General features: G+C 58.4%; 1 protein-coding gene across 1 annotated transcript in view; it reads left to right on the top strand.

Moving 5' to 3' along the window:
- Window positions 1-23,240, top strand: part of LOC140685996 (uncharacterized) — a 168,148-nt gene that overhangs the window by 97,091 nt on the left and 47,817 nt on the right. Inside the window, exons 7-36 of the mRNA XM_072938384.1 lie at window positions 276-386; window positions 1,106-1,235; window positions 1,673-1,734; window positions 2,647-2,776; window positions 3,214-3,275; window positions 4,187-4,316; window positions 4,754-4,815; window positions 5,728-5,857; window positions 6,295-6,356; window positions 7,269-7,398; window positions 7,836-7,897; window positions 8,810-8,939; window positions 9,377-9,438; window positions 10,353-10,482; window positions 10,920-10,981; window positions 11,895-12,024; window positions 12,462-12,523; window positions 13,438-13,567; window positions 14,005-14,066; window positions 14,981-15,110; window positions 15,545-15,606; window positions 16,520-16,649; window positions 17,087-17,148; window positions 18,063-18,192; window positions 18,630-18,691; window positions 19,605-19,734; window positions 20,172-20,233; window positions 21,146-21,275; window positions 21,713-21,774; window positions 22,689-22,818. Coding sequence (XP_072794485.1) covers window positions 276-386; window positions 1,106-1,235; window positions 1,673-1,734; window positions 2,647-2,776; window positions 3,214-3,275; window positions 4,187-4,316; window positions 4,754-4,815; window positions 5,728-5,857; window positions 6,295-6,356; window positions 7,269-7,398; window positions 7,836-7,897; window positions 8,810-8,939; window positions 9,377-9,438; window positions 10,353-10,482; window positions 10,920-10,981; window positions 11,895-12,024; window positions 12,462-12,523; window positions 13,438-13,567; window positions 14,005-14,066; window positions 14,981-15,110; window positions 15,545-15,606; window positions 16,520-16,649; window positions 17,087-17,148; window positions 18,063-18,192; window positions 18,630-18,691; window positions 19,605-19,734; window positions 20,172-20,233; window positions 21,146-21,275; window positions 21,713-21,774; window positions 22,689-22,818 — 2,929 coding nt within the window. The remainder of the gene's footprint in view (window positions 1-275; window positions 387-1,105; window positions 1,236-1,672; window positions 1,735-2,646; window positions 2,777-3,213; window positions 3,276-4,186; window positions 4,317-4,753; window positions 4,816-5,727; window positions 5,858-6,294; window positions 6,357-7,268; window positions 7,399-7,835; window positions 7,898-8,809; window positions 8,940-9,376; window positions 9,439-10,352; window positions 10,483-10,919; window positions 10,982-11,894; window positions 12,025-12,461; window positions 12,524-13,437; window positions 13,568-14,004; window positions 14,067-14,980; window positions 15,111-15,544; window positions 15,607-16,519; window positions 16,650-17,086; window positions 17,149-18,062; window positions 18,193-18,629; window positions 18,692-19,604; window positions 19,735-20,171; window positions 20,234-21,145; window positions 21,276-21,712; window positions 21,775-22,688; window positions 22,819-23,240) is intronic.

Below are 23,240 nucleotides of genomic sequence, written 5' to 3' on the forward strand. Positions count from 1 at the left end.
TAGATGTAAAGCACCGCTTTCTGTATTAGTGGAAGGGGTCACACACAAGGTGCGTTCAGCTACCAGTGTAATTAGTATTTGTAATTCCTTTATTACATATTTGCATAGGCCACTGACTCAAAGAAGCGCTTAGAGGAGACCATTAGGCAAAAGAAGATGCTCTCTGGTGAAGCGCTGACGTTTAACATGCAAACCTCTTCTTTTCCTAGATTACATTCTGAAAACAAATGAAAGTAATGAGTAATTGTTACTGATTCAATATGTTTTTTTTGAAGGAGAACTTGAAAACCGTTGAGAAGGATAATGAGTATTTGGATAACATCATTCAAATTACTCTAGCTAAACTGCAGGCAGCGAGGGGTCAGGATGCCAAGAGTCCACACTCGGTAAGAGTTTGGCTGCAACGTTGACCATAACTGGGCTTCTGAGGCTTTTTGTGCCCTGGGCGAGCTGCGCGCTCCAGGTCCACTTGCTTTTGGCCACAGCAGAATTTGGGAGCCCGGTAGCGGAACCTCCCTCTGAACAGTGATCCAGAATTTCACAGACTAAAACCTCCGTGACTTTTTAACTTCAGAGACTAGGAAATATGTCTTATTTTCACAACCTAGGGAGTTTCCTCTCCACTCACACTGTCCATCGCCAGTAACAGTGCTGTAGTTTCCCTCGCGACTTCCTCTGATGCTTGACCCCTCAGCCTTTGGCCCAGGCTGCCCTTCCCCGGAAGCGCCCTCGCTTCCCCCTGTGTGCACTGGGTTGTGTCTCTGAAGACCCAGTGCGGGCTTCCCAGCGCCCCGTGACCTAGCGACCTGCCACGGGCTCTCCTGTCCCTTGTGCCGCTCGCCCTATGCCTCCGCCCTGGGTTGGAGAGCGGTCAGACTTCTGCGTGCCGGGTCGTCTTCCTGGCTCCCTCCCGGTGGCAGAGTCGAGAGAAGGCCCCCCCCCCTTTCATGTGTATCGGCAGCTCCTCCCAGGGGAGAGGGCTTATGATCTGAGAGGTGGCGTGCCTACTTGTTGTCCCCATGACTAACTGGGGGAAAGACCCCGTGCGTGAGTGTGATGGTTTCTGGCGTTCGGTTCTTGTTTAATTGCCCTCTTGTGTTCCTAGGGGTTGGCGCCCGAGCCAGAGGCTGGCAGGCCAGCAGCCGATAGCCAGACGTTTGGACTTGCTCCAGGGCCAGTAACAGCGCATGACACGTTGAGCTGTGTTGATGGAGCTGGCCCAACTGACACCTTCGGTAAGTTAGTGTCCACGTCTGGGGGTTTTCTGTCCCTCTCTTGTCTTGATCAGGCGTCTGTCCAGAAACTCAGTTTTCGGAGGGAGCAGTGCAGCTCTGCGGTAGAGTGAACGCATGCTTAGCAGGCAGGGCTTCCTGGACTCGATGCCCACTGCCTCCCTTAAACAGAACGCCCACTGTGAAACACCTGAAAGGTGTAGGTCCTGGCACAGCATCCGTCCCCTTTTGGGCGGTTGGCCTTTGCCACCTGTCCTCACAGAGATCCCAGCACGACGGCGCTTCTCCTTCCAGGAGGTGCTTTAGCCCCCTGACCTCCTTCTGTGCCCCTTGGTTGCCCTGAAACACGCATGAGTTGGGGATAGGTGAGGAGAGGAGGGGGGTTTGAAGTTCCCAGAGGTTCGTGTCCCCATTAATGTACGTGTGACTCCTTCTTACAGGCCCCGTGACAGTGCCCCAGAGCGGAGAACCGGACGAGGCCGACTTCTTTCCTGATAAAGAGGTACCGTCTCCCTTTGTCACTGTTCTTCTCCTTCGTTCGGTAGGTAAGCGTCAGGGCACGCTGCAGCGGGGACGCCTGGGTGCTTTGAGCCTGCGTCCCCAAGTTTGCATTTGCCCGGGAAGGTCTGCGGGCTTACAAGGTTTATCCCAGTGCACACCTACTACAGTTACCGGGTGCTTCACGTCGTGTGACTGCACGACGCACCTGCAGTAATTTTGGAGGCTCACCCCGTGAAACGGGTGTCTGTATCTACGTGGCGTGGCCCAGTTCTTCTCCGTTAGCGTTTGTGAGGGGACGCTGGAGGCGGACAGAGCCCTGTGGCAGTCAGGTGCTTTGCTGTCGTCGTTTGATCTTGGCTTTGTTTCCTGTGGCCATCCTGATCTGAAAGTTACCAGGGGATGTCTGGCCTTGAATGTAGGGGCTTTTGCCCTTTGCCAGCCCATCGCCAGTAACAGTGCTGTAGTTTCCCTCGCGACTTCCTCTGATGCTTGACCCCTCAGCCTTTGGCCCAGGCTGCCCTTCCCCGGAAGCGCCCTCGCTTCCCCCTGTGTGCACTGGGTTGTGTCTCTGAAGACCCAGTGCGGGCTTCCCAGCGCCCCGTGACCTAGCGACCTGCCACGGGCTCTCCTGTCCCTTGTGCCGCTCGCCCTATGCCTCCGCCCTGGGTTGGAGAGCGGTCAGACTTCTGCGTGCCGGGTCGTCTTCCTGGCTCCCTCCCGGTGGCAGAGTCGAGAGAAGGGCCCCCCCCCCTTTCATGTGTATCGGCAGGTCCTCCCAGGGGAGAGGGCTTATGATCTGAGAGGTGGCGTGCCTACTTGTTGTCCCCATGACTAACTGGGGGAAAGACCCCGTGCGTGAGTGTGATGGTTTCTGGCGTTCGGTTCTTGTTTAATTGCCCTCTTGTGTTCCTAGGGGTTGGCGCCCGAGCCAGAGGCTGGCAGGCCAGCAGCCGATAGCCAGACGTTTGGACTTGCTCCAGGGCCAGTAACAGCGCATGACACGTTGAGCTGTGTTGATGGAGCTGGCCCAACTGACACCTTCGGTAAGTTAGTGTCCACGTCTGGGGGTTTTCTGTCCCTCTCTTGTCTTGATCAGGCGTCTGTCCAGAAACTCAGTTTTCGGAGGGAGCAGTGCAGCTCTGCGGTAGAGTGAACGCATGCTTAGCAGGCAGGGCTTCCTGGACTCGATGCCCACTGCCTCCCTTAAACAGAACGCCCACTGTGAAACACCTGAAAGGTGTAGGTCCTGGCACGGCATCCGTCCCCTTTTGGGCGGTTGGCCTTTGCCACCTGTCCTCACAGAGATCCCAGCACGACGGCGCTTCTCCTTCCAGGAGGTGCTTTAGCCCCCTGACCTCCTTCTGTGCCCCTTGGTTGCCCTGAAACACGCATGAGTTGGGGATAGGTGAGGAGAGGAGGGGGGTTTGAAGTTCCCAGAGGTTCGTGTCCCCATTAATGTACGTGTGACTCCTTCTTACAGGCCCCGTGACAGTGCCCCAGAGCGGAGAACCGGACGAGGCCGACTTCTTTCCTGATAAAGAGGTACCGTCTCCCTTTGTCACTGTTCTTCTCCTTCGTTCGGTAGGTAAGCGTCAGGGCACGCTGCAGCGGGGACGCCTGGGTGCTTTGAGCCTGCGTCCCCAAGTTTGCATTTGCCCGGGAAGGTCTGCGGGCTTACAAGGTTTATCCCAGTGCACACCTACTACAGTTACCGGGTGCTTCACGTCGTGTGACTGCACGACGCACCTGCAGTAATTTTGGAGGCTCACCCCGTGAAACGGGTGTCTGTATCTACGTGGCGTGGCCCAGTTCTTCTCCGTTAGTGTTTGTGAGGGGACGCTGGAGGCGGACAGAGCCCTGTGGCAGTCAGGTGCTTTGCTGTCGTCGTTTGATCTTGGCTTTTTTTCCTGTGGCCATCCTGATCTGAAAGTTACCAGGGGATGTCTGGCCTTGAATGTAGGGGCTTTTGCCCTTTGCCAGCCCATCGCCAGTAACAGTGCTGTAGTTTCCCTCGCGACTTCCTCTGATGCTTGACCCCTCAGCCTTTGGCCCAGGCTGCCCTTCCCCGGAAGCGCCCTCGCTTCCCCCTGTGTGCACTGGGTTGTGTCTCTGAAGACCCAGTGCGGGCTTCCCAGCGCCCCGTGACCTAGCGACCTGCCACGGGCTCTCCTGTCCCTTGTGCCGCTCGCCCTATGCCTCCGCCCTGGGTTGGAGAGCGGTCAGACTTCTGCGTGCCGGGTCGTCTTCCTGGCTCCCTCCCGGTGGCAGAGTCGAGAGAAGGGCCCCCCCCCTTTCATGTGTATCGGCAGCTCCTCCCAGGGGAGAGGGCTTATGATCTGAGAGGTGGCGTGCCTACTTGTTGTCCCCATGACTAACTGGGGGAAAGACCCCGTGCGTGAGTGTGATGGTTTCTGGCGTTCGGTTCTTGTTTAATTGCCCTCTTGTGTTCCTAGGGGTTGGCGCCCGAGCCAGAGGCTGGCAGGCCAGCAGCCGATAGCCAGACGTTTGGACTTGCTCCAGGGCCAGTAACAGCGCATGACACGTTGAGCTGTGTTGATGGAGCTGGCCCAACTGACACCTTCGGTAAGTTAGTGTCCACGTCTGGGGGTTTTCTGTCCCTCTCTTGTCTTGATCAGGCGTCTGTCCAGAAACTCAGTTTTCGGAGGGAGCAGTGCAGCTCTGCGGTAGAGTGAACGCATGCTTAGCAGGCAGGGCTTCCTGGACTCGATGCCCACTGCCTCCCTTAAACAGAACGCCCACTGTGAAACACCTGAAAGGTGTAGGTCCTGGCACAGCATCCGTCCCCTTTTGGGCGGTTGGCCTTTGCCACCTGTCCTCACAGAGATCCCAGCACGACGGCGCTTCTCCTTCCAGGAGGTGCTTTAGCCCCCTGACCTCCTTCTGTGCCCCTTGGTTGCCCTGAAACACGCATGAGTTGGGGATAGGTGAGGAGAGGAGGGGGGTTTGAAGTTCCCAGAGGTTCGTGTCCCCATTAATGTACGTGTGACTCCTTCTTACAGGCCCCGTGACAGTGCCCCAGAGCGGAGAACCGGACGAGGCCGACTTCTTTCCTGATAAAGAGGTACCGTCTCCCTTTGTCACTGTTCTTCTCCTTCGTTCGGTAGGTAAGCGTCAGGGCACGCTGCAGCGGGGACGCCTGGGTGCTTTGAGCCTGCGTCCCCAAGTTTGCATTTGCCCGGGAAGGTCTGCGGGCTTACAAGGTTTATCCCAGTGCACACCTACTACAGTTACCGGGTGCTTCACGTCGTGTGACTGCACGACGCACCTGCAGTAATTTTGGAGGCTCACCCCGTGAAACGGGTGTCTGTATCTACGTGGCGTGGCCCAGTTCTTCTCCGTTAGCGTTTGTGAGGGGACGCTGGAGGCGGACAGAGCCCTGTGGCAGTCAGGTGCTTTGCTGTCGTCGTTTGATCTTGGCTTTTTTTCCTGTGGCCATCCTGATCTGAAAGTTACCAGGGGATGTCTGGCCTTGAATGTAGGGGCTTTTGCCCTTTGCCAGCCCATCGCCAGTAACAGTGCTGTAGTTTCCCTCGCGACTTCCTCTGATGCTTGACCCCTCAGCCTTTGGCCCAGGCTGCCCTTCCCCGGAAGCGCCCTCGCTTCCCCCTGTGTGCACTGGGTTGTGTCTCTGAAGACCCAGTGCGGGCTTCCCAGCGCCCCGTGACCTAGCGACCTGCCACGGGCTCTCCTGTCCCTTGTGCCGCTCGCCCTATGCCTCCGCCCTGGGTTGGAGAGCGGTCAGACTTCTGCGTGCCGGGTCGTCTTCCTGGCTCCCTCCCGGTGGCAGAGTCGAGAGAAGGGCCCCCCCCCCTTTCATGTGTATCGGCAGGTCCTCCCAGGGGAGAGGGCTTATGATCTGAGAGGTGGCGTGCCTACTTGTTGTCCCCATGACTAACTGGGGGAAAGACCCCGTGCGTGAGTGTGATGGTTTCTGGCGTTCGGTTCTTGTTTAATTGCCCTCTTGTGTTCCTAGGGGTTGGCGCCCGAGCCAGAGGCTGGCAGGCCAGCAGCCGATAGCCAGACGTTTGGACTTGCTCCAGGGCCAGTAACAGCGCATGACACGTTGAGCTGTGTTGATGGAGCTGGCCCAACTGACACCTTCGGTAAGTTAGTGTCCACGTCTGGGGGTTTTCTGTCCCTCTCTTGTCTTGATCAGGCGTCTGTCCAGAAACTCAGTTTTCGGAGGGAGCAGTGCAGCTCTGCGGTAGAGTGAACGCATGCTTAGCAGGCAGGGCTTCCTGGACTCGATGCCCACTGCCTCCCTTAAACAGAACGCCCACTGTGAAACACCTGAAAGGTGTAGGTCCTGGCACAGCATCCGTCCCCTTTTGGGCGGTTGGCCTTTGCCACCTGTCCTCACAGAGATCCCAGCACGACGGCGCTTCTCCTTCCAGGAGGTGCTTTAGCCCCCTGACCTCCTTCTGTGCCCCTTGGTTGCCCTGAAACACGCATGAGTTGGGGATAGGTGAGGAGAGGAGGGGGGTTTGAAGTTCCCAGAGGTTCGTGTCCCCATTAATGTACGTGTGACTCCTTCTTACAGGCCCCGTGACAGTGCCCCAGAGCGGAGAACCGGACGAGGCCGACTTCTTTCCTGATAAAGAGGTACCGTCTCCCTTTGTCACTGTTCTTCTCCTTCGTTCGGTAGGTAAGCGTCAGGGCACGCTGCAGCGGGGACGCCTGGGTGCTTTGAGCCTGCGTCCCCAAGTTTGCATTTGCCCGGGAAGGTCTGCGGGCTTACAAGGTTTATCCCAGTGCACACCTACTACAGTTACCGGGTGCTTCACGTCGTGTGACTGCACGACGCACCTGCAGTAATTTTGGAGGCTCACCCCGTGAAACGGGTGTCTGTATCTACGTGGCGTGGCCCAGTTCTTCTCCGTTAGCGTTTGTGAGGGGACGCTGGAGGCGGACAGAGCCCTGTGGCAGTCAGGTGCTTTGCTGTCGTCGTTTGATCTTGGCTTTTTTTCCTGTGGCCATCCTGATCTGAAAGTTACCAGGGGATGTCTGGCCTTGAATGTAGGGGCTTTTGCCCTTTGCCAGCCCATCGCCAGTAACAGTGCTGTAGTTTCCCTCGCGACTTCCTCTGATGCTTGACCCCTCAGCCTTTGGCCCAGGCTGCCCTTCCCCGGAAGCGCCCTCGCTTCCCCCTGTGTGCACTGGGTTGTGTCTCTGAAGACCCAGTGCGGGCTTCCCAGCGCCCCGTGACCTAGCGACCTGCCACGGGCTCTCCTGTCCCTTGTGCCGCTCGCCCTATGCCTCCGCCCTGGGTTGGAGAGCGGTCAGACTTCTGCGTGCCGGGTCGTCTTCCTGGCTCCCTCCCGGTGGCAGAGTCGAGAGAAGGGCCCCCCCCCCTTTCATGTGTATCGGCAGCTCCTCCCAGGGGAGAGGGCTTATGATCTGAGAGGTGGCGTGCCTACTTGTTGTCCCCATGACTAACTGGGGGAAAGACCCCGTGCGTGAGTGTGATGGTTTCTGGCGTTCGGTTCTTGTTTAATTGCCCTCTTGTGTTCCTAGGGGTTGGCGCCCGAGCCAGAGGCTGGCAGGCCAGCAGCCGATAGCCAGACGTTTGGACTTGCTCCAGGGCCAGTAACAGCGCATGACACGTTGAGCTGTGTTGATGGAGCTGGCCCAACTGACACCTTCGGTAAGTTAGTGTCCACGTCTGGGGGTTTTCTGTCCCTCTCTTGTCTTGATCAGGCGTCTGTCCAGAAACTCAGTTTTCGGAGGGAGCAGTGCAGCTCTGCGGTAGAGTGAACGCATGCTTAGCAGGCAGGGCTTCCTGGACTCGATGCCCACTGCCTCCCTTAAACAGAACGCCCACTGTGAAACACCTGAAAGGTGTAGGTCCTGGCACAGCATCCGTCCCCTTTTGGGCGGTTGGCCTTTGCCACCTGTCCTCACAGAGATCCCAGCACGACGGCGCTTCTCCTTCCAGGAGGTGCTTTAGCCCCCTGACCTCCTTCTGTGCCCCTTGGTTGCCCTGAAACACGCATGAGTTGGGGATAGGTGAGGAGAGGAGGGGGGTTTGAAGTTCCCAGAGGTTCGTGTCCCCATTAATGTACGTGTGACTCCTTCTTACAGGCCCCGTGACAGTGCCCCAGAGCGGAGAACCGGACGAGGCCGACTTCTTTCCTGATAAAGAGGTACCGTCTCCCTTTGTCACTGTTCTTCTCCTTCGTTCGGTAGGTAAGCGTCAGGGCACGCTGCAGCGGGGACGCCTGGGTGCTTTGAGCCTGCGTCCCCAAGTTTGCATTTGCCCGGGAAGGTCTGCGGGCTTACAAGGTTTATCCCAGTGCACACCTACTACAGTTACCGGGTGCTTCACGTCGTGTGACTGCACGACGCACCTGCAGTAATTTTGGAGGCTCACCCCGTGAAACGGGTGTCTGTATCTACGTGGCGTGGCCCAGTTCTTCTCCGTTAGCGTTTGTGAGGGGACGCTGGAGGCGGACAGAGCCCTGTGGCAGTCAGGTGCTTTGCTGTCGTCGTTTGATCTTGGCTTTTTTTCCTGTGGCCATCCTGATCTGAAAGTTACCAGGGGATGTCTGGCCTTGAATGTAGGGGCTTTTGCCCTTTGCCAGCCCATCGCCAGTAACAGTGCTGTAGTTTCCCTCGCGACTTCCTCTGATGCTTGACCCCTCAGCCTTTGGCCCAGGCTGCCCTTCCCCGGAAGCGCCCTCGCTTCCCCCTGTGTGCACTGGGTTGTGTCTCTGAAGACCCAGTGCGGGCTTCCCAGCGCCCCGTGACCTAGCGACCTGCCACGGGCTCTCCTGTCCCTTGTGCCGCTCGCCCTATGCCTCCGCCCTGGGTTGGAGAGCGGTCAGACTTCTGCGTGCCGGGTCGTCTTCCTGGCTCCCTCCCGGTGGCAGAGTCGAGAGAAGGGCCCCCCCCCCTTTCATGTGTATCGGCAGCTCCTCCCAGGGGAGAGGGCTTATGATCTGAGAGGTGGCGTGCCTACTTGTTGTCCCCATGACTAACTGGGGGAAAGACCCCGTGCGTGAGTGTGATGGTTTCTGGCGTTCGGTTCTTGTTTAATTGCCCTCTTGTGTTCCTAGGGGTTGGCGCCCGAGCCAGAGGCTGGCAGGCCAGCAGCCGATAGCCAGACGTTTGGACTTGCTCCAGGGCCAGTAACAGCGCATGACACGTTGAGCTGTGTTGATGGAGCTGGCCCAACTGACACCTTCGGTAAGTTAGTGTCCACGTCTGGGGGTTTTCTGTCCCTCTCTTGTCTTGATCAGGCGTCTGTCCAGAAACTCAGTTTTCGGAGGGAGCAGTGCAGCTCTGCGGTAGAGTGAACGCATGCTTAGCAGGCAGGGCTTCCTGGACTCGATGCCCACTGCCTCCCTTAAACAGAACGCCCACTGTGAAACACCTGAAAGGTGTAGGTCCTGGCACAGCATCCGTCCCCTTTTGGGCGGTTGGCCTTTGCCACCTGTCCTCACAGAGATCCCAGCACGACGGCGCTTCTCCTTCCAGGAGGTGCTTTAGCCCCCTGACCTCCTTCTGTGCCCCTTGGTTGCCCTGAAACACGCATGAGTTGGGGATAGGTGAGGAGAGGAGGGGGGTTTGAAGTTCCCAGAGGTTCGTGTCCCCATTAATGTACGTGTGACTCCTTCTTACAGGCCCCGTGACAGTGCCCCAGAGCGGAGAACCGGACGAGGCCGACTTCTTTCCTGATAAAGAGGTACCGTCTCCCTTTGTCACTGTTCTTCTCCTTCGTTCGGTAGGTAAGCGTCAGGGCACGCTGCAGCGGGGACGCCTGGGTGCTTTGAGCCTGCGTCCCCAAGTTTGCATTTGCCCGGGAAGGTCTGCGGGCTTACAAGGTTTATCCCAGTGCACACCTACTACAGTTACCGGGTGCTTCACGTCGTGTGACTGCACGACGCACCTGCAGTAATTTTGGAGGCTCACCCCGTGAAACGGGTGTCTGTATCTACGTGGCGTGGCCCAGTTCTTCTCCGTTAGCGTTTGTGAGGGGACGCTGGAGGCGGACAGAGCCCTGTGGCAGTCAGGTGCTTTGCTGTCGTCGTTTGATCTTGGCTTTTTTTCCTGTGGCCATCCTGATCTGAAAGTTACCAGGGGATGTCTGGCCTTGAATGTAGGGGCTTTTGCCCTTTGCCAGCCCATCGCCAGTAACAGTGCTGTAGTTTCCCTCGCGACTTCCTCTGATGCTTGACCCCTCAGCCTTTGGCCCAGGCTGCCCTTCCCCGGAAGCGCCCTCGCTTCCCCCTGTGTGCACTGGGTTGTGTCTCTGAAGACCCAGTGCGGGCTTCCCAGCGCCCCGTGACCTAGCGACCTGCCACGGGCTCTCCTGTCCCTTGTGCCGCTCGCCCTATGCCTCCGCCCTGGGTTGGAGAGCGGTCAGACTTCTGCGTGCCGGGTCGTCTTCCTGGCTCCCTCCCGGTGGCAGAGTCGAGAGAAGGGCCCCCCCCCCCCTTTCATGTGTATCGGCAGCTCCTCCCAGGGGAGAGGGCTTATGATCTGAGAGGTGGCGTGCCTACTTGTTGTCCCCATGACTAACTGGGGGAAAGACCCCGTGCGTGAGTGTGATGGTTTCTGGCGTTCGGTTCTTGTTTAATTGCCCTCTTGTGTTCCTAGGGGTTGGCGCCCGAGCCAGAGGCTGGCAGGCCAGCAGCCGATAGCCAGACGTTTGGACTTGCTCCAGGGCCAGTAACAGCGCATGACACGTTGAGCTGTGTTGATGGAGCTGGCCCAACTGACACCTTCGGTAAGTTAGTGTCCACGTCTGGGGGTTTTCTGTCCCTCTCTTGTCTTGATCAGGCGTCTGTCCAGAAACTCAGTTTTCGGAGGGAGCAGTGCAGCTCTGCGGTAGAGTGAACGCATGCTTAGCAGGCAGGGCTTCCTGGACTCGATGCCCACTGCCTCCCTTAAACAGAACGCCCACTGTGAAACACCTGAAAGGTGTAGGTCCTGGCACAGCATCCGTCCCCTTTTGGGCGGTTGGCCTTTGCCACCTGTCCTCACAGAGATCCCAGCACGACGGCGCTTCTCCTTCCAGGAGGTGCTTTAGCCCCCTGACCTCCTTCTGTGCCCCTTGGTTGCCCTGAAACACGCATGAGTTGGGGATAGGTGAGGAGAGGAGGGGGGTTTGAAGTTCCCAGAGGTTCGTGTCCCCATTAATGTACGTGTGACTCCTCCTTACAGGCCCCGTGACAGTGCCCCAGAGCGGAGAACCGGACGAGGCCGACTTCTTTCCTGATAAAGAGGTACCGTCTCCCTTTGTCACTGTTCTTCTCCTTCGTTCGGTAGGTAAGCGTCAGGGCACGCTGCAGCGGGGACGCCTGGGTGCTTTGAGCCTGCGTCCCCAAGTTTGCATTTGCCCGGGAAGGTCTGCGGGCTTACAAGGTTTATCCCAGTGCACACCTACTACAGTTACCGGGTGCTTCACGTCGTGTGACTGCACGACGCACCTGCAGTAATTTTGGAGGCTCACCCCGTGAAACGGGTGTCTGTATCTACGTGGCGTGGCCCAGTTCTTCTCCGTTAGCGTTTGTGAGGGGACGCTGGAGGCGGACAGAGCCCTGTGGCAGTCAGGTGCTTTGCTGTCGTCGTTTGATCTTGGCTTTTTTTCCTGTGGCCATCCTGATCTGAAAGTTACCAGGGGATGTCTGGCCTTGAATGTAGGGGCTTTTGCCCTTTGCCAGCCCATCGCCAGTAACAGTGCTGTAGTTTCCCTCGCGACTTCCTCTGATGCTTGACCCCTCAGCCTTTGGCCCAGGCTGCCCTTCCCCGGAAGCGCCCTCGCTTCCCCCTGTGTGCACTGGGTTGTGTCTCTGAAGACCCAGTGCGGGCTTCCCAGCGCCCCGTGACCTAGCGACCTGCCACGGGCTCTCCTGTCCCTTGTGCCGCTCGCCCTATGCCTCCGCCCTGGGTTGGAGAGCGGTCAGACTTCTGCGTGCCGGGTCGTCTTCCTGGCTCCCTCCCGGTGGCAGAGTCGAGAGAAGGGCCCCCCCCCCCTTTCATGTGTATCGGCAGGTCCTCCCAGGGGAGAGGGCTTATGATCTGAGAGGTGGCGTGCCTACTTGTTGTCCCCATGACTAACTGGGGGAAAGACCCCGTGCGTGAGTGTGATGGTTTCTGGCGTTCGGTTCTTGTTTAATTGCCCTCTTGTGTTCCTAGGGGTTGGCGCCCGAGCCAGAGGCTGGCAGGCCAGCAGCCGATAGCCAGACGTTTGGACTTGCTCCAGGGCCAGTAACAGCGCATGACACGTTGAGCTGTGTTGATGGAGCTGGCCCAACTGACACCTTCGGTAAGTTAGTGTCCACGTCTGGGGGTTTTCTGTCCCTCTCTTGTCTTGATCAGGCGTCTGTCCAGAAACTCAGTTTTCGGAGGGAGCAGTGCAGCTCTGCGGTAGAGTGAACGCATGCTTAGCAGGCAGGGCTTCCTGGACTCGATGCCCACTGCCTCCCTTAAACAGAACGCCCACTGTGAAACACCTGAAAGGTGTAGGTCCTGGCACAGCATCCGTCCCCTTTTGGGCGGTTGGCCTTTGCCACCTGTCCTCACAGAGATCCCAGCACGACGGCGCTTCTCCTTCCAGGAGGTGCTTTAGCCCCCTGACCTCCTTCTGTGCCCCTTGGTTGCCCTGAAACACGCATGAGTTGGGGATAGGTGAGGAGAGGAGGGGGGTTTGAAGTTCCCAGAGGTTCGTGTCCCCATTAATGTACGTGTGACTCCTCCTTACAGGCCCCGTGACAGTGCCCCAGAGCGGAGAACCGGACGAGGCCGACTTCTTTCCTGATAAAGAGGTACCGTCTCCCTTTGTCACTGTTCTTCTCCTTCGTTCGGTAGGTAAGCGTCAGGGCACGCTGCAGCGGGGACGCCTGGGTGCTTTGAGCCTGCGTCCCCAAGTTTGCATTTGCCCGGGAAGGTCTGCGGGCTTACAAGGTTTATCCCAGTGCACACCTACTACAGTTACCGGGTGCTTCACGTCGTGTGACTGCACGACGCACCTGCAGTAATTTTGGAGGCTCACCCCGTGAAACGGGTGTCTGTATCTACGTGGCGTGGCCCAGTTCTTCTCCGTTAGCGTTTGTGAGGGGACGCTGGAGGCGGACAGAGCCCTGTGGCAGTCAGGTGCTTTGCTGTCGTCGTTTGATCTTGGCTTTTTTTCCTGTGGCCATCCTGATCTGAAAGTTACCAGGGGATGTCTGGCCTTGAATGTAGGGGCTTTTGCCCTTTGCCAGCCCATCGCCAGTAACAGTGCTGTAGTTTCCCTCGCGACTTCCTCTGATGCTTGACCCCTCAGCCTTTGGCCCAGGCTGCCCTTCCCCGGAAGCGCCCTCGCTTCCCCCTGTGTGCACTGGGTTGTGTCTCTGAAGACCCAGTGCGGGCTTCCCAGCGCCCCGTGACCTAGCGACCTGCCACGGGCTCTCCTGTCCCTTGTGCCGCTCGCCCTATGCCTCCGCCCTGGGTTGGAGAGCGGTCAGACTTCTGCGTGCCGGGTCGTCTTCCTGGCTCCCTCCCGGTGGCAGAGTCGAGAGAAGGGCCCCCCCCCCCCTTTCATGTGTATCGGCAGGTCCTCCCAGGGGAGAGGGCTTATGATCTGAGAGGTGGCGTGCCTACTTGTTGTCCCCATGACTAACTGGGGGAAAGACCCCGTGCGTGAGTGTGATGGTTTCTGGCGTTCGGTTCTTGTTTAATTGCCCTCTTGTGTTCCTAGGGGTTGGCGCCCGAGCCAGAGGCTGGCAGGCCAGCAGCCGATAGCCAGACGTTTGGACTTGCTCCAGGGCCAGTAACAGCGCATGACACGTTGAGCTGTGTTGATGGAGCTGGCCCAACTGACACCTTCGGTAAGTTAGTGTCCACGTCTGGGGGTTTTCTGTCCCTCTCTTGTCTTGATCAGGCGTCTGTCCAGAAACTCAGTTTTCGGAGGGAGCAGTGCAGCTCTGCGGTAGAGTGAACGCATGCTTAGCAGGCAGGGCTTCCTGGACTCGATGCCCACTGCCTCCCTTAAACAGAACGCCCACTGTGAAACACCTGAAAGGTGTAGGTCCTGGCACAGCATCCGTCCCCTTTTGGGCGGTTGGCCTTTGCCACCTGTCCTCACAGAGATCCCAGCACGACGGCGCTTCTCCTTCCAGGAGGTGCTTTAGCCCCCTGACCTCCTTCTGTGCCCCTTGGTTGCCCTGAAACACGCATGAGTTGGGGATAGGTGAGGAGAGGAGGGGGGTTTGAAGTTCCCAGAGGTTCGTGTCCCCATTAATGTACGTGTGACTCCTCCTTACAGGCCCCGTGACAGTGCCCCAGAGCGGAGAACCGGACGAGGCCGACTTCTTTCCTGATAAAGAGGTACCGTCTCCCTTTGTCACTGTTCTTCTCCTTCGTTCGGTAGGTAAGCGTCAGGGCACGCTGCAGCGGGGACGCCTGGGTGCTTTGAGCCTGCGTCCCCAAGTTTGCATTTGCCCGGGAAGGTCTGCGGGCTTACAAGGTTTATCCCAGTGCACACCTACTACAGTTACCGGGTGCTTCACGTCGTGTGACTGCACGACGCACCTGCAGTAATTTTGGAGGCTCACCCCGTGAAACGGGTGTCTGTATCTACGTGGCGTGGCCCAGTTCTTCTCCGTTAGCGTTTGTGAGGGGACGCTGGAGGCGGACAGAGCCCTGTGGCAGTCAGGTGCTTTGCTGTCGTCGTTTGATCTTGGCTTTTTTTCCTGTGGCCATCCTGATCTGAAAGTTACCAGGGGATGTCTGGCCTTGAATGTAGGGGCTTTTGCCCTTTGCCAGCCCATCGCCAGTAACAGTGCTGTAGTTTCCCTCGCGACTTCCTCTGATGCTTGACCCCTCAGCCTTTGGCCCAGGCTGCCCTTCCCCGGAAGCGCCCTCGCTTCCCCCTGTGTGCACTGGGTTGTGTCTCTGAAGACCCAGTGCGGGCTTCCCAGCGCCCCGTGACCTAGCGACCTGCCACGGGCTCTCCTGTCCCTTGTGCCGCTCGCCCTATGCCTCCGCCCTGGGTTGGAGAGCGGTCAGACTTCTGCGTGCCGGGTCGTCTTCCTGGCTCCCTCCCGGTGGCAGAGTCGAGAGACGGGCCCCCCCCCCCCTTTCATGTGTATCGGCAGGTCCTCCCAGGGGAGAGGGCTTATGATCTGAGAGGTGGCGTGCCTACTTGTTGTCCCCATGACTAACTGGGGGAAAGACCCCGTGCGTGAGTGTGATGGTTTCTGGCGTTCGGTTCTTGTTTAATTGCCCTCTTGTGTTCCTAGGGGTTGGCGCCCGAGCCAGAGGCTGGCAGGCCAGCAGCCGATAGCCAGACGTTTGGACTTGCTCCAGGGCCAGTAACAGCGCATGACACGTTGAGCTGTGTTGATGGAGCTGGCCCAACTGACACCTTCGGTAAGTTAGTGTCCACGTCTGGGGGTTTTCTGTCCCTCTCTTGTCTTGATCAGGCGTCTGTCCAGAAACTCAGTTTTCGGAGGGAGCAGTGCAGCTCTGCGGTAGAGTGAACGCATGCTTAGCAGGCAGGGCTTCCTGGACTCGATGCCCACTGCCTCCCTTAAACAGAACGCCCACTGTGAAACACCTGAAAGGTGTAGGTCCTGGCACAGCATCCGTCCCCTTTTGGGCGGTTGGCCTTTGCCACCTGTCCTCACAGAGATCCCAGCACGACGGCGCTTCTCCTTCCAGGAGGTGCTTTAGCCCCCTGACCTCCTGTGCCCCTTGGTTGCCCTGAAACACGCATGAGTTGGGGATAGGTGAGGAGAGGAGGGGGGTTTGAAGTTCCCAGAGGTTCGTGTCCCCATTAATGTACGTGTGACTCCTCCTTACAGGCCCCGTGACAGTGCCCCAGAGCGGAGAACCGGACGAGGCCGACTTCTTTCCTGATAAAGAGGTACCGTCTCCCTTTGTCACTGTTCTTCTCCTTCGTTCGGTAGGTAAGCGTCAGGGCACGCTGCAGCGGGGACGCCTGGGTGCTTTGAGCCTGCGTCCCCAAGTTTGCATTTGCCCGGGAAGGTCTGCGGGCTTACAAGGTTTATCCCAGTGCACACCTACTACAGTTACCGGGTGCTTCACGTCGTGTGACTGCACGACGCACCTGCAGTAATTTTGGAGGCTCACCCCGTGAAACGGGTGTCTGTATCTACGTGGCGTGGCCCAGTTCTTCTCCGTTAGCGTTTGTGAGGGGACGCTGGAGGCGGACAGAGCCCTGTGGCAGTCAGGTGCTTTGCTGTCGTCGTTTGATCTTGGCTTTTTTTCCTGTGGCCATCCTGATCTGAAAGTTACCAGGGGATGTCTGGCCTTGAATGTAGGGGCTTTTGCCCTTTGCCAGCCCATCGCCAGTAACAGTGCTGTAGTTTCCCTCGCGACTTCCTCTGATGCTTGACCCCTCAGCCTTTGGCCCAGGCTGCCCTTCCCCGGAAGCGCCCTCGCTTCCCCCTGTGTGCACTGGGTTGTGTCTCTGAAGACCCAGTGCGGGCTTCCCAGCGCCCCGTGACCTAGCGACCTGCCACGGGCTCTCCTGTCCCTTGTGCCGCTCGCCCTATGCCTCCGCCCTGGGTTGGAGAGCGGTCAGACTTCTGCGTGCCGGGTCGTCTTCCTGGCTCCCTCCCGGTGGCAGAGTCGAGAGACGGGCCCCCCCCCCCTTTCATGTGTATCGGCAGGTCCTCCCAGGGGAGAGGGCTTATGATCTGAGAGGTGGCGTGCCTACTTGTTGTCCCCATGACTAACTGGGGGAAAGACCCCGTGCGTGAGTGTGATGGTTTCTGGCGTTCGGTTCTTGTTTAATTGCCCTCTTGTGTTCCTAGGGGTTGGCGCCCGAGCCAGAGGCTGGCAGGCCAGCAGCCGATAGCCAGACGTTTGGACTTGCTCCAGGGCCAGTAACAGCGCATGACACGTTGAGCTGTGTTGATGGAGCTGGCCCAACTGACACCTTCGGTAAGTTAGTGTCCACGTCTGGGGGTTTTCTGTCCCTCTCTTGTCTTGATCAGGCGTCTGTCCAGAAACTCAGTTTTCGGAGGGAGCAGTGCAGCTCTGCGGTAGAGTGAACGCATGCTTAGCAGGCAGGGCTTCCTGGACTCGATGCCCACTGCCTCCCTTAAACAGAACGCCCACTGTGAAACACCTGAAAGGTGTAGGTCCTGGCACAGCATCCGTCCCCTTTTGGGCGGTTGGCCTTTGCCACCTGTCCTCACAGAGATCCCAGCACGACGGCGCTTCTCCTTCCAGGAGGTGCTTTAGCCCCCTGACCTCCTTCTGTGCCCCTTGGTTGCCCTGAAACACGCATGAGTTGGGGATAGGTGAGGAGAGGAGGGGGGTTTGAAGTTCCCAGAGGTTCGTGTCCCCATTAATGTACGTGTGACTCCTCCTTACAGGCCCCGTGACAGTGCCCCAGAGCGGAGAACCGGACGAGGCCGACTTCTTTCCTGATAAAGAGGTACCGTCTCCCTTTGTCACTGTTCTTCTCCTTCGTTCGGTAGGTAAGCGTCAGGGCACGCTGCAGCGGGGACGCCTGGGTGCTTTGAGCCTGCGTCCCCAAGTTTGCATTTGCCCGGGAAGGTCTGCGGGCTTACAAGGTTTATCCCAGTGCACACCTACTACAGTTACCGGGTGCTTCACGTCGTGTGACTGCACGACGCACCTGCAGTAATTTTGGAGGCTCACCCCGTGAAACGGGTGTCTGTATCTACGTGGCGTGGCCCAGTTCTTCTCCGTTAGCGTTTGTGAGGGGACGCTGGAGGCGGACAGAGCCCTGTGGCAGTCAGGTGCTTTGCTGTCGTCGTTTGATCTTGGCTTTTTTTCCTGTGGCCATCCTGATCTGAAAGTTACCAGGGGATGTCTGGCCTTGAATGTAGGGGCTTTTGCCCTTTGCCAGCCCATCGCCAGTAACAGTGCTGTAGTTTCCCTCGCGACTTCCTCTGATGCTTGACCCCTCAGCCTTTGGCCCAGGCTGCCCTTCCCCGGAAGCGCCCTCGCTTCCCCCTGTGTGCACTGGGTTGTGTCTCTGAAGACCCAGTGCGGGCTTCCCAGCGCCCCGTGACCTAGCGACCTGCCACGGGCTCTCCTGTCCCTTGTGCCGCTCGCCCTATGCCTCCGCCCTGGGTTGGAGAGCGGTCAGACTTCTGCGTGCCGGGTCGTCTTCCTGGCTCCCTCCCGGTGGCAGAGTCGAGAGAAGGGCCCCCCCCCCCCTTTCATGTGTATCGGCAGGTCCTCCCAGGGGAGAGGGCTTATGATCTGAGAGGTGGCGTGCCTACTTGTTGTCCCCATGACTAACTGGGGGAAAGACCCCGTGCGTGAGTGTGATGGTTTCTGGCGTTCGGTTCTTGTTTAATTGCCCTCTTGTGTTCCTAGGGGTTGGCGCCCGAGCCAGAGGCTGGCAGGCCAGCAGCCGATAGCCAGACGTTTGGACTTGCTCCAGGGCCAGTAACAGCGCATGACACGTTGAGCTGTGTTGATGGAGCTGGCCCAACTGACACCTTCGGTAAGTTAGTGTCCACGTCTGGGGGTTTTCTGTCCCTCTCTTGTCTTGATCAGGCGTCTGTCCAGAAACTCAGTTTTCGGAGGGAGCAGTGCAGCTCTGCGGTAGAGTGAACGCATGCTTAGCAGGCAGGGCTTCCTGGACTCGATGCCCACTGCCTCCCTTAAACAGAACGCCCACTGTGAAACACCTGAAAGGTGTAGGTCCTGGCACAGCATCCGTCCCCTTTTGGGCGGTTGGCCTTTGCCACCTGTCCTCACAGAGATCCCAGCACGACGGCGCTTCTCCTTCCAGGAGGTGCTTTAGCCCCCTGACCTCCTTCTGTGCCCCTTGGTTGCCCTGAAACACGCATGAGTTGGGGATAGGTGAGGAGAGGAGGGGGGTTTGAAGTTCCCAGAGGTTCGTGTCCCCATTAATGTACGTGTGACTCCTTCTTACAGGCCCCGTGACAGTGCCCCAGAGCGGAGAACCGGACGAGGCCGACTTCTTTCCTGATAAAGAGGTACCGTCTCCCTTTGTCACTGTTCTTCTCCTTCGTTCGGTAGGTAAGCGTCAGGGCACGCTGCAGCGGGGACGCCTGGGTGCTTTGAGCCTGCGTCCCCAAGTTTGCATTTGCCCGGGAAGGTCTGCGGGCTTACAAGGTTTATCCCAGTGCACACCTACTACAGTTACCGGGTGCTTCACGTCGTGTGACTGCACGACGCACCTGCAGTAATTTTGGAGGCTCACCCCGTGAAACGGGTGTCTGTATCTACGTGGCGTGGCCCAGTTCTTCTCCGTTAGCGTTTGTGAGGGGACGCTGGAGGCGGACAGAGCCCTGTGGCAGTCAGGTGCTTTGCTGTCGTCGTTTGATCTTGGCTTTTTTTCCTGTGGCCATCCTGATCTGAAAGTTACCAGGGGATGTCTGGCCTTGAATGTAGGGGCTTTTGCCCTTTGCCAGCCCATCGCCAGTAACAGTGCTGTAGTTTCCCTCGCGACTTCCTCTGATGCTTGACCCCTCAGCCTTTGGCCCAGGCTGCCCTTCCCCGGAAGCGCCCTCGCTTCCCCCTGTGTGCACTGGGTTGTGTCTCTGAAGACCCAGTGCGGGCTTCCCAGCGCCCCGTGACCTAGCGACCTGCCACGGGCTCTCCTGTCCCTTGTGCCGCTCGCCCTATGCCTCCGCCCTGGGTTGGAGAGCGGTCAGACTTCTGCGTGCCGGGTCGTCTTCCTGGCTCCCTCCCGGTGGCAGAGTCGAGAGACGGGCCCCCCCCCCCTTTCATGTGTATCGGCAGGTCCTCCCAGGGGAGAGGGCTTATGATCTGAGAGGTGGCGTGCCTACTTGTTGTCCCCATGACTAACTGGGGGAAAGACCCCGTGCGTGAGTGTGATGGTTTCTGGCGTTCGGTTCTTGTTTAATTGCCCTCTTGTGTTCCTAGGGGTTGGCGCCCGAGCCAGAGGCTGGCAGGCCAGCAGCCGATAGCCAGACGTTTGGACTTGCTCCAGGGCCAGTAACAGCGCATGACACGTTGAGCTGTGTTGATGGAGCTGGCCCAACTGACACCTTCGGTAAGTTAGTGTCCACGTCTGGGGGTTTTCTGTCCCTCTCTTGTCTTGATCAGGCGTCTGTCCAGAAACTCAGTTTTCGGAGGGAGCAGTGCAGCTCTGCGGTAGAGTGAACGCATGCTTAGCAGGCAGGGCTTCCTGGACTCGATGCCCACTGCCTCCCTTAAACAGAACGCCCACTGTGAAACACCTGAAAGGTGTAGGTCCTGGCACAGCATCCGTCCCCTTTTGGGCGGTTGGCCTTTGCCACCTGTCCTCACAGAGATCCCAGCACGACGGCGCTTCTCCTTCCAGGAGGTGCTTTAGCCCCCTGACCTCCTTCTGTGCCCCTTGGTTGCCCTGAAACACGCATGAGTTGGGGATAGGTGAGGAGAGGAGGGGGGTTTGAAGTTCCCAGAGGTTCGTGTCCCCATTAATGTACGTGTGACTCCTCCTTACAGGCCCCGTGACAGTGCCCCAGAGCGGAGAACCGGACGAGGCCGACTTCTTTCCTGATAAAGAGGTACCGTCTCCCTTTGTCACTGTTCTTCTCCTTCGTTCGGTAGGTAAGCGTCAGGGCACGCTGCAGCGGGGACGCCTGGGTGCTTTGAGCCTGCGTCCCCAAGTTTGCATTTGCCCGGGAAGGTCTGCGGGCTTACAAGGTTTATCCCAGTGCACACCTACTACAGTTACCGGGTGCTTCACGTCGTGTGACTGCACGACGCACCTGCAGTAATTTTGGAGGCTCACCCCGTGAAACGGGTGTCTGTATCTACGTGGCGTGGCCCAGTTCTTCTCCGTTAGCGTTTGTGAGGGGACGCTGGAGGCGGACAGAGCCCTGTGGCAGTCAGGTGCTTTGCTGTCGTCGTTTGATCTTGGCTTTTTTTCCTGTGGCCATCCTGATCTGAAAGTTACCAGGGGATGTCTGGCCTTGAATGTAGGGGCTTTTGCCCTTTGCCAGCCCATCGCCAGTAACAGTGCTGTAGTTTCCCTCGCGACTTCCTCTGATGCTTGACCCCTCAGCCTTTGGCCCAGGCTGCCCTTCCCCGGAAGCGCCCTCGCTTCCCCCTGTGTGCACTGGGTTGTGTCTCTGAAGACCCAGTGCGGGCTTCCCAGCGCCCCGTGACCTAGCGACCTGCCACGGGCTCTCCTGTCCCTTGTGCCGCTCGCCCTATGCCTCCGCCCTGGGTTGGAGAGCGGTCAGACTTCTGCGTGCCGGGTCGTCTTCCTGGCTCCCTCCCGGTGGCAGAGTCGAGAGAAGGGCCCCCCCCCCTTTCATGTGTATCGGCAGGTCCTCCCAGGGGAGAGGGCTTATGATCTGAGAGGTGGCGTGCCTACTTGTTGTCCCCATGACTAACTGGGGGAAAGACCCCGTGCGTGAGTGTGATGGTTTCTGGCGTTCGGTTCTTGTTTAATTGCCCTCTTGTGTTCCTAGGGGTTGGCGCCCGAGCCAGAGGCTGGCAGGCCAGCAGCCGATAGCCAGACGTTTGGACTTGCTCCAGGGCCAGTAACAGCGCATGACACGTTGAGCTGTGTTGATGGAGCTGGCCCAACTGACACCTTCGGTAAGTTAGTGTCCACGTCTGGGGGTTTTCTGTCCCTCTCTTGTCTTGATCAGGCGTCTGTCCAGAAACTCAGTTTTCGGAGGGAGCAGTGCAGCTCTGCGGTAGAGTGAACGCATGCTTAGCAGGCAGGGCTTCCTGGACTCGATGCCCACTGCCTCCCTTAAACAGAACGCCCACTGTGAAACACCTGAAAGGTGTAGGTCCTGGCACAGCATCCGTCCCCTTTTGGGCGGTTGGCCTTTGCCACCTGTCCTCACAGAGATCCCAGCACGACGGCGCTTCTCCTTCCAGGAGGTGCTTTAGCCCCCTGACCTCCTTCTGTGCCCCTTGGTTGCCCTGAAACACGCATGAGTTGGGGATAGGTGAGGAGAGGAGGGGGGTTTGAAGTTCCCAGAGGTTCGTGTCCCCATTAATGTACGTGTGACTCCTCCTTACAGGCCCCGTGACAGTGCCCCAGAGCGGAGAACCGGACGAGGCCGACTTCTTTCCTGATAAAGAGGTACCGTCTCCCTTTGTCACTGTTCTTCTCCTTCGTTCGGTAGGTAAGCGTCAGGGCACGCTGCAGCGGGGACGCCTGGGTGCTTTGAGCCTGCGTCCCCAAGTTTGCATTTGCCCGGGAAGGTCTGCGGGCTTACAAGGTTTATCCCAGTGCACACCTACTACAGTTACCGGGTGCTTCACGTCGTGTGACTGCACGACGCACCTGCAGTAATTTTGGAGGCTCACCCCGTGAAACGGGTGTCTGTATCTACGTGGCGTGGCCCAGTTCTTCTCCGTTAGCGTTTGTGAGGGGACGCTGGAGGCGGACAGAGCCCTGTGGCAGTCAGGTGCTTTGCTGTCGTCGTTTGATCTTGGCTTTTTTTCCTGTGGCCATCCTGATCTGAAAGTTACCAGGGGATGTCTGGCCTTGAATGTAGGGGCTTTTGCCCTTTGCCAGCCCATCGCCAGTAACAGTGCTGTAGTTTCCCTCGCGACTTCCTCTGATGCTTGACCCCTCAGCCTTTGGCCCAGGCTGCCCTTCCCCGGAAGCGCCCTCGCTTCCCCCTGTGTGCACTGGGTTGTGTCTCTGAAGACCCAGTGCGGGCTTCCCAGCGCCCCGTGACCTAGCGACCTGCCACGGGCTCTCCTGTCCCTTGTGCCGCTCGCCCTATGCCTCCGCCCTGGGTTGGAGAGCGGTCAGACTTCTGCGTGCCGGGTCGTCTTCCTGGCTCCCTCCCGGTGGCAGAGTCGAGAGACGGGCCCCCCCCCCCCTTTCATGTGTATCGGCAGGTCCTCCCAGGGGAGAGGGCTTATGATCTGAGAGGTGGCGTGCCTACTTGTTGTCCCCATGACTAACTGGGGGAAAGACCCCGTGCGTGAGTGTGATGGTTTCTGGCGTTCGGTTCTTGTTTAATTGCCCTCTTGTGTTCCTAGGGGTTGGCGCCCGAGCCAGAGGCTGGCAGGCCAGCAGCCGATAGCCAGACGTTTGGACTTGCTCCAGGGCCAGTAACAGCGCATGACACGTTGAGCTGTGTTGATGGAGCTGGCCCAACTGACACCTTCGGTAAGTTAGTGTCCACGTCTGGGGGTTTTCTGTCCCTCTCTTGTCTTGATCAGGCGTCTGTCCAGAAACTCAGTTTTCGGAGGGAGCAGTGCAGCTCTGCGGTAGAGTGAACGCATGCTTAGCAGGCAGGGCTTCCTGGACTCGATGCCCACTGCCTCCCTTAAACAGAACGCCCACTGTGAAACACCTGAAAGGTGTAGGTCCTGGCACAGCATCCGTCCCCTTTTGGGCGGTTGGCCTTTGCCACCTGTCCTCACAGAGATCCCAGCACGACGGCGCTTCTCCTTCCAGGAGGTGCTTTAGCCCCCTGACCTCCTTCTGTGCCCCTTGGTTGCCCTGAAACACGCATGAGTTGGGGATAGGTGAGGAGAGGAGGGGGGTTTGAAGTTCCCAGAGGTTCGTGTCCCCATTAATGTACGTGT

This window comes from Vicugna pacos, chromosome 15 (genome assembly GCF_048564905.1).
Source record: "Vicugna pacos chromosome 15, VicPac4, whole genome shotgun sequence".
NCBI classification, from domain to species: Eukaryota; Metazoa; Chordata; class Mammalia; order Artiodactyla; family Camelidae; genus Vicugna; species Vicugna pacos.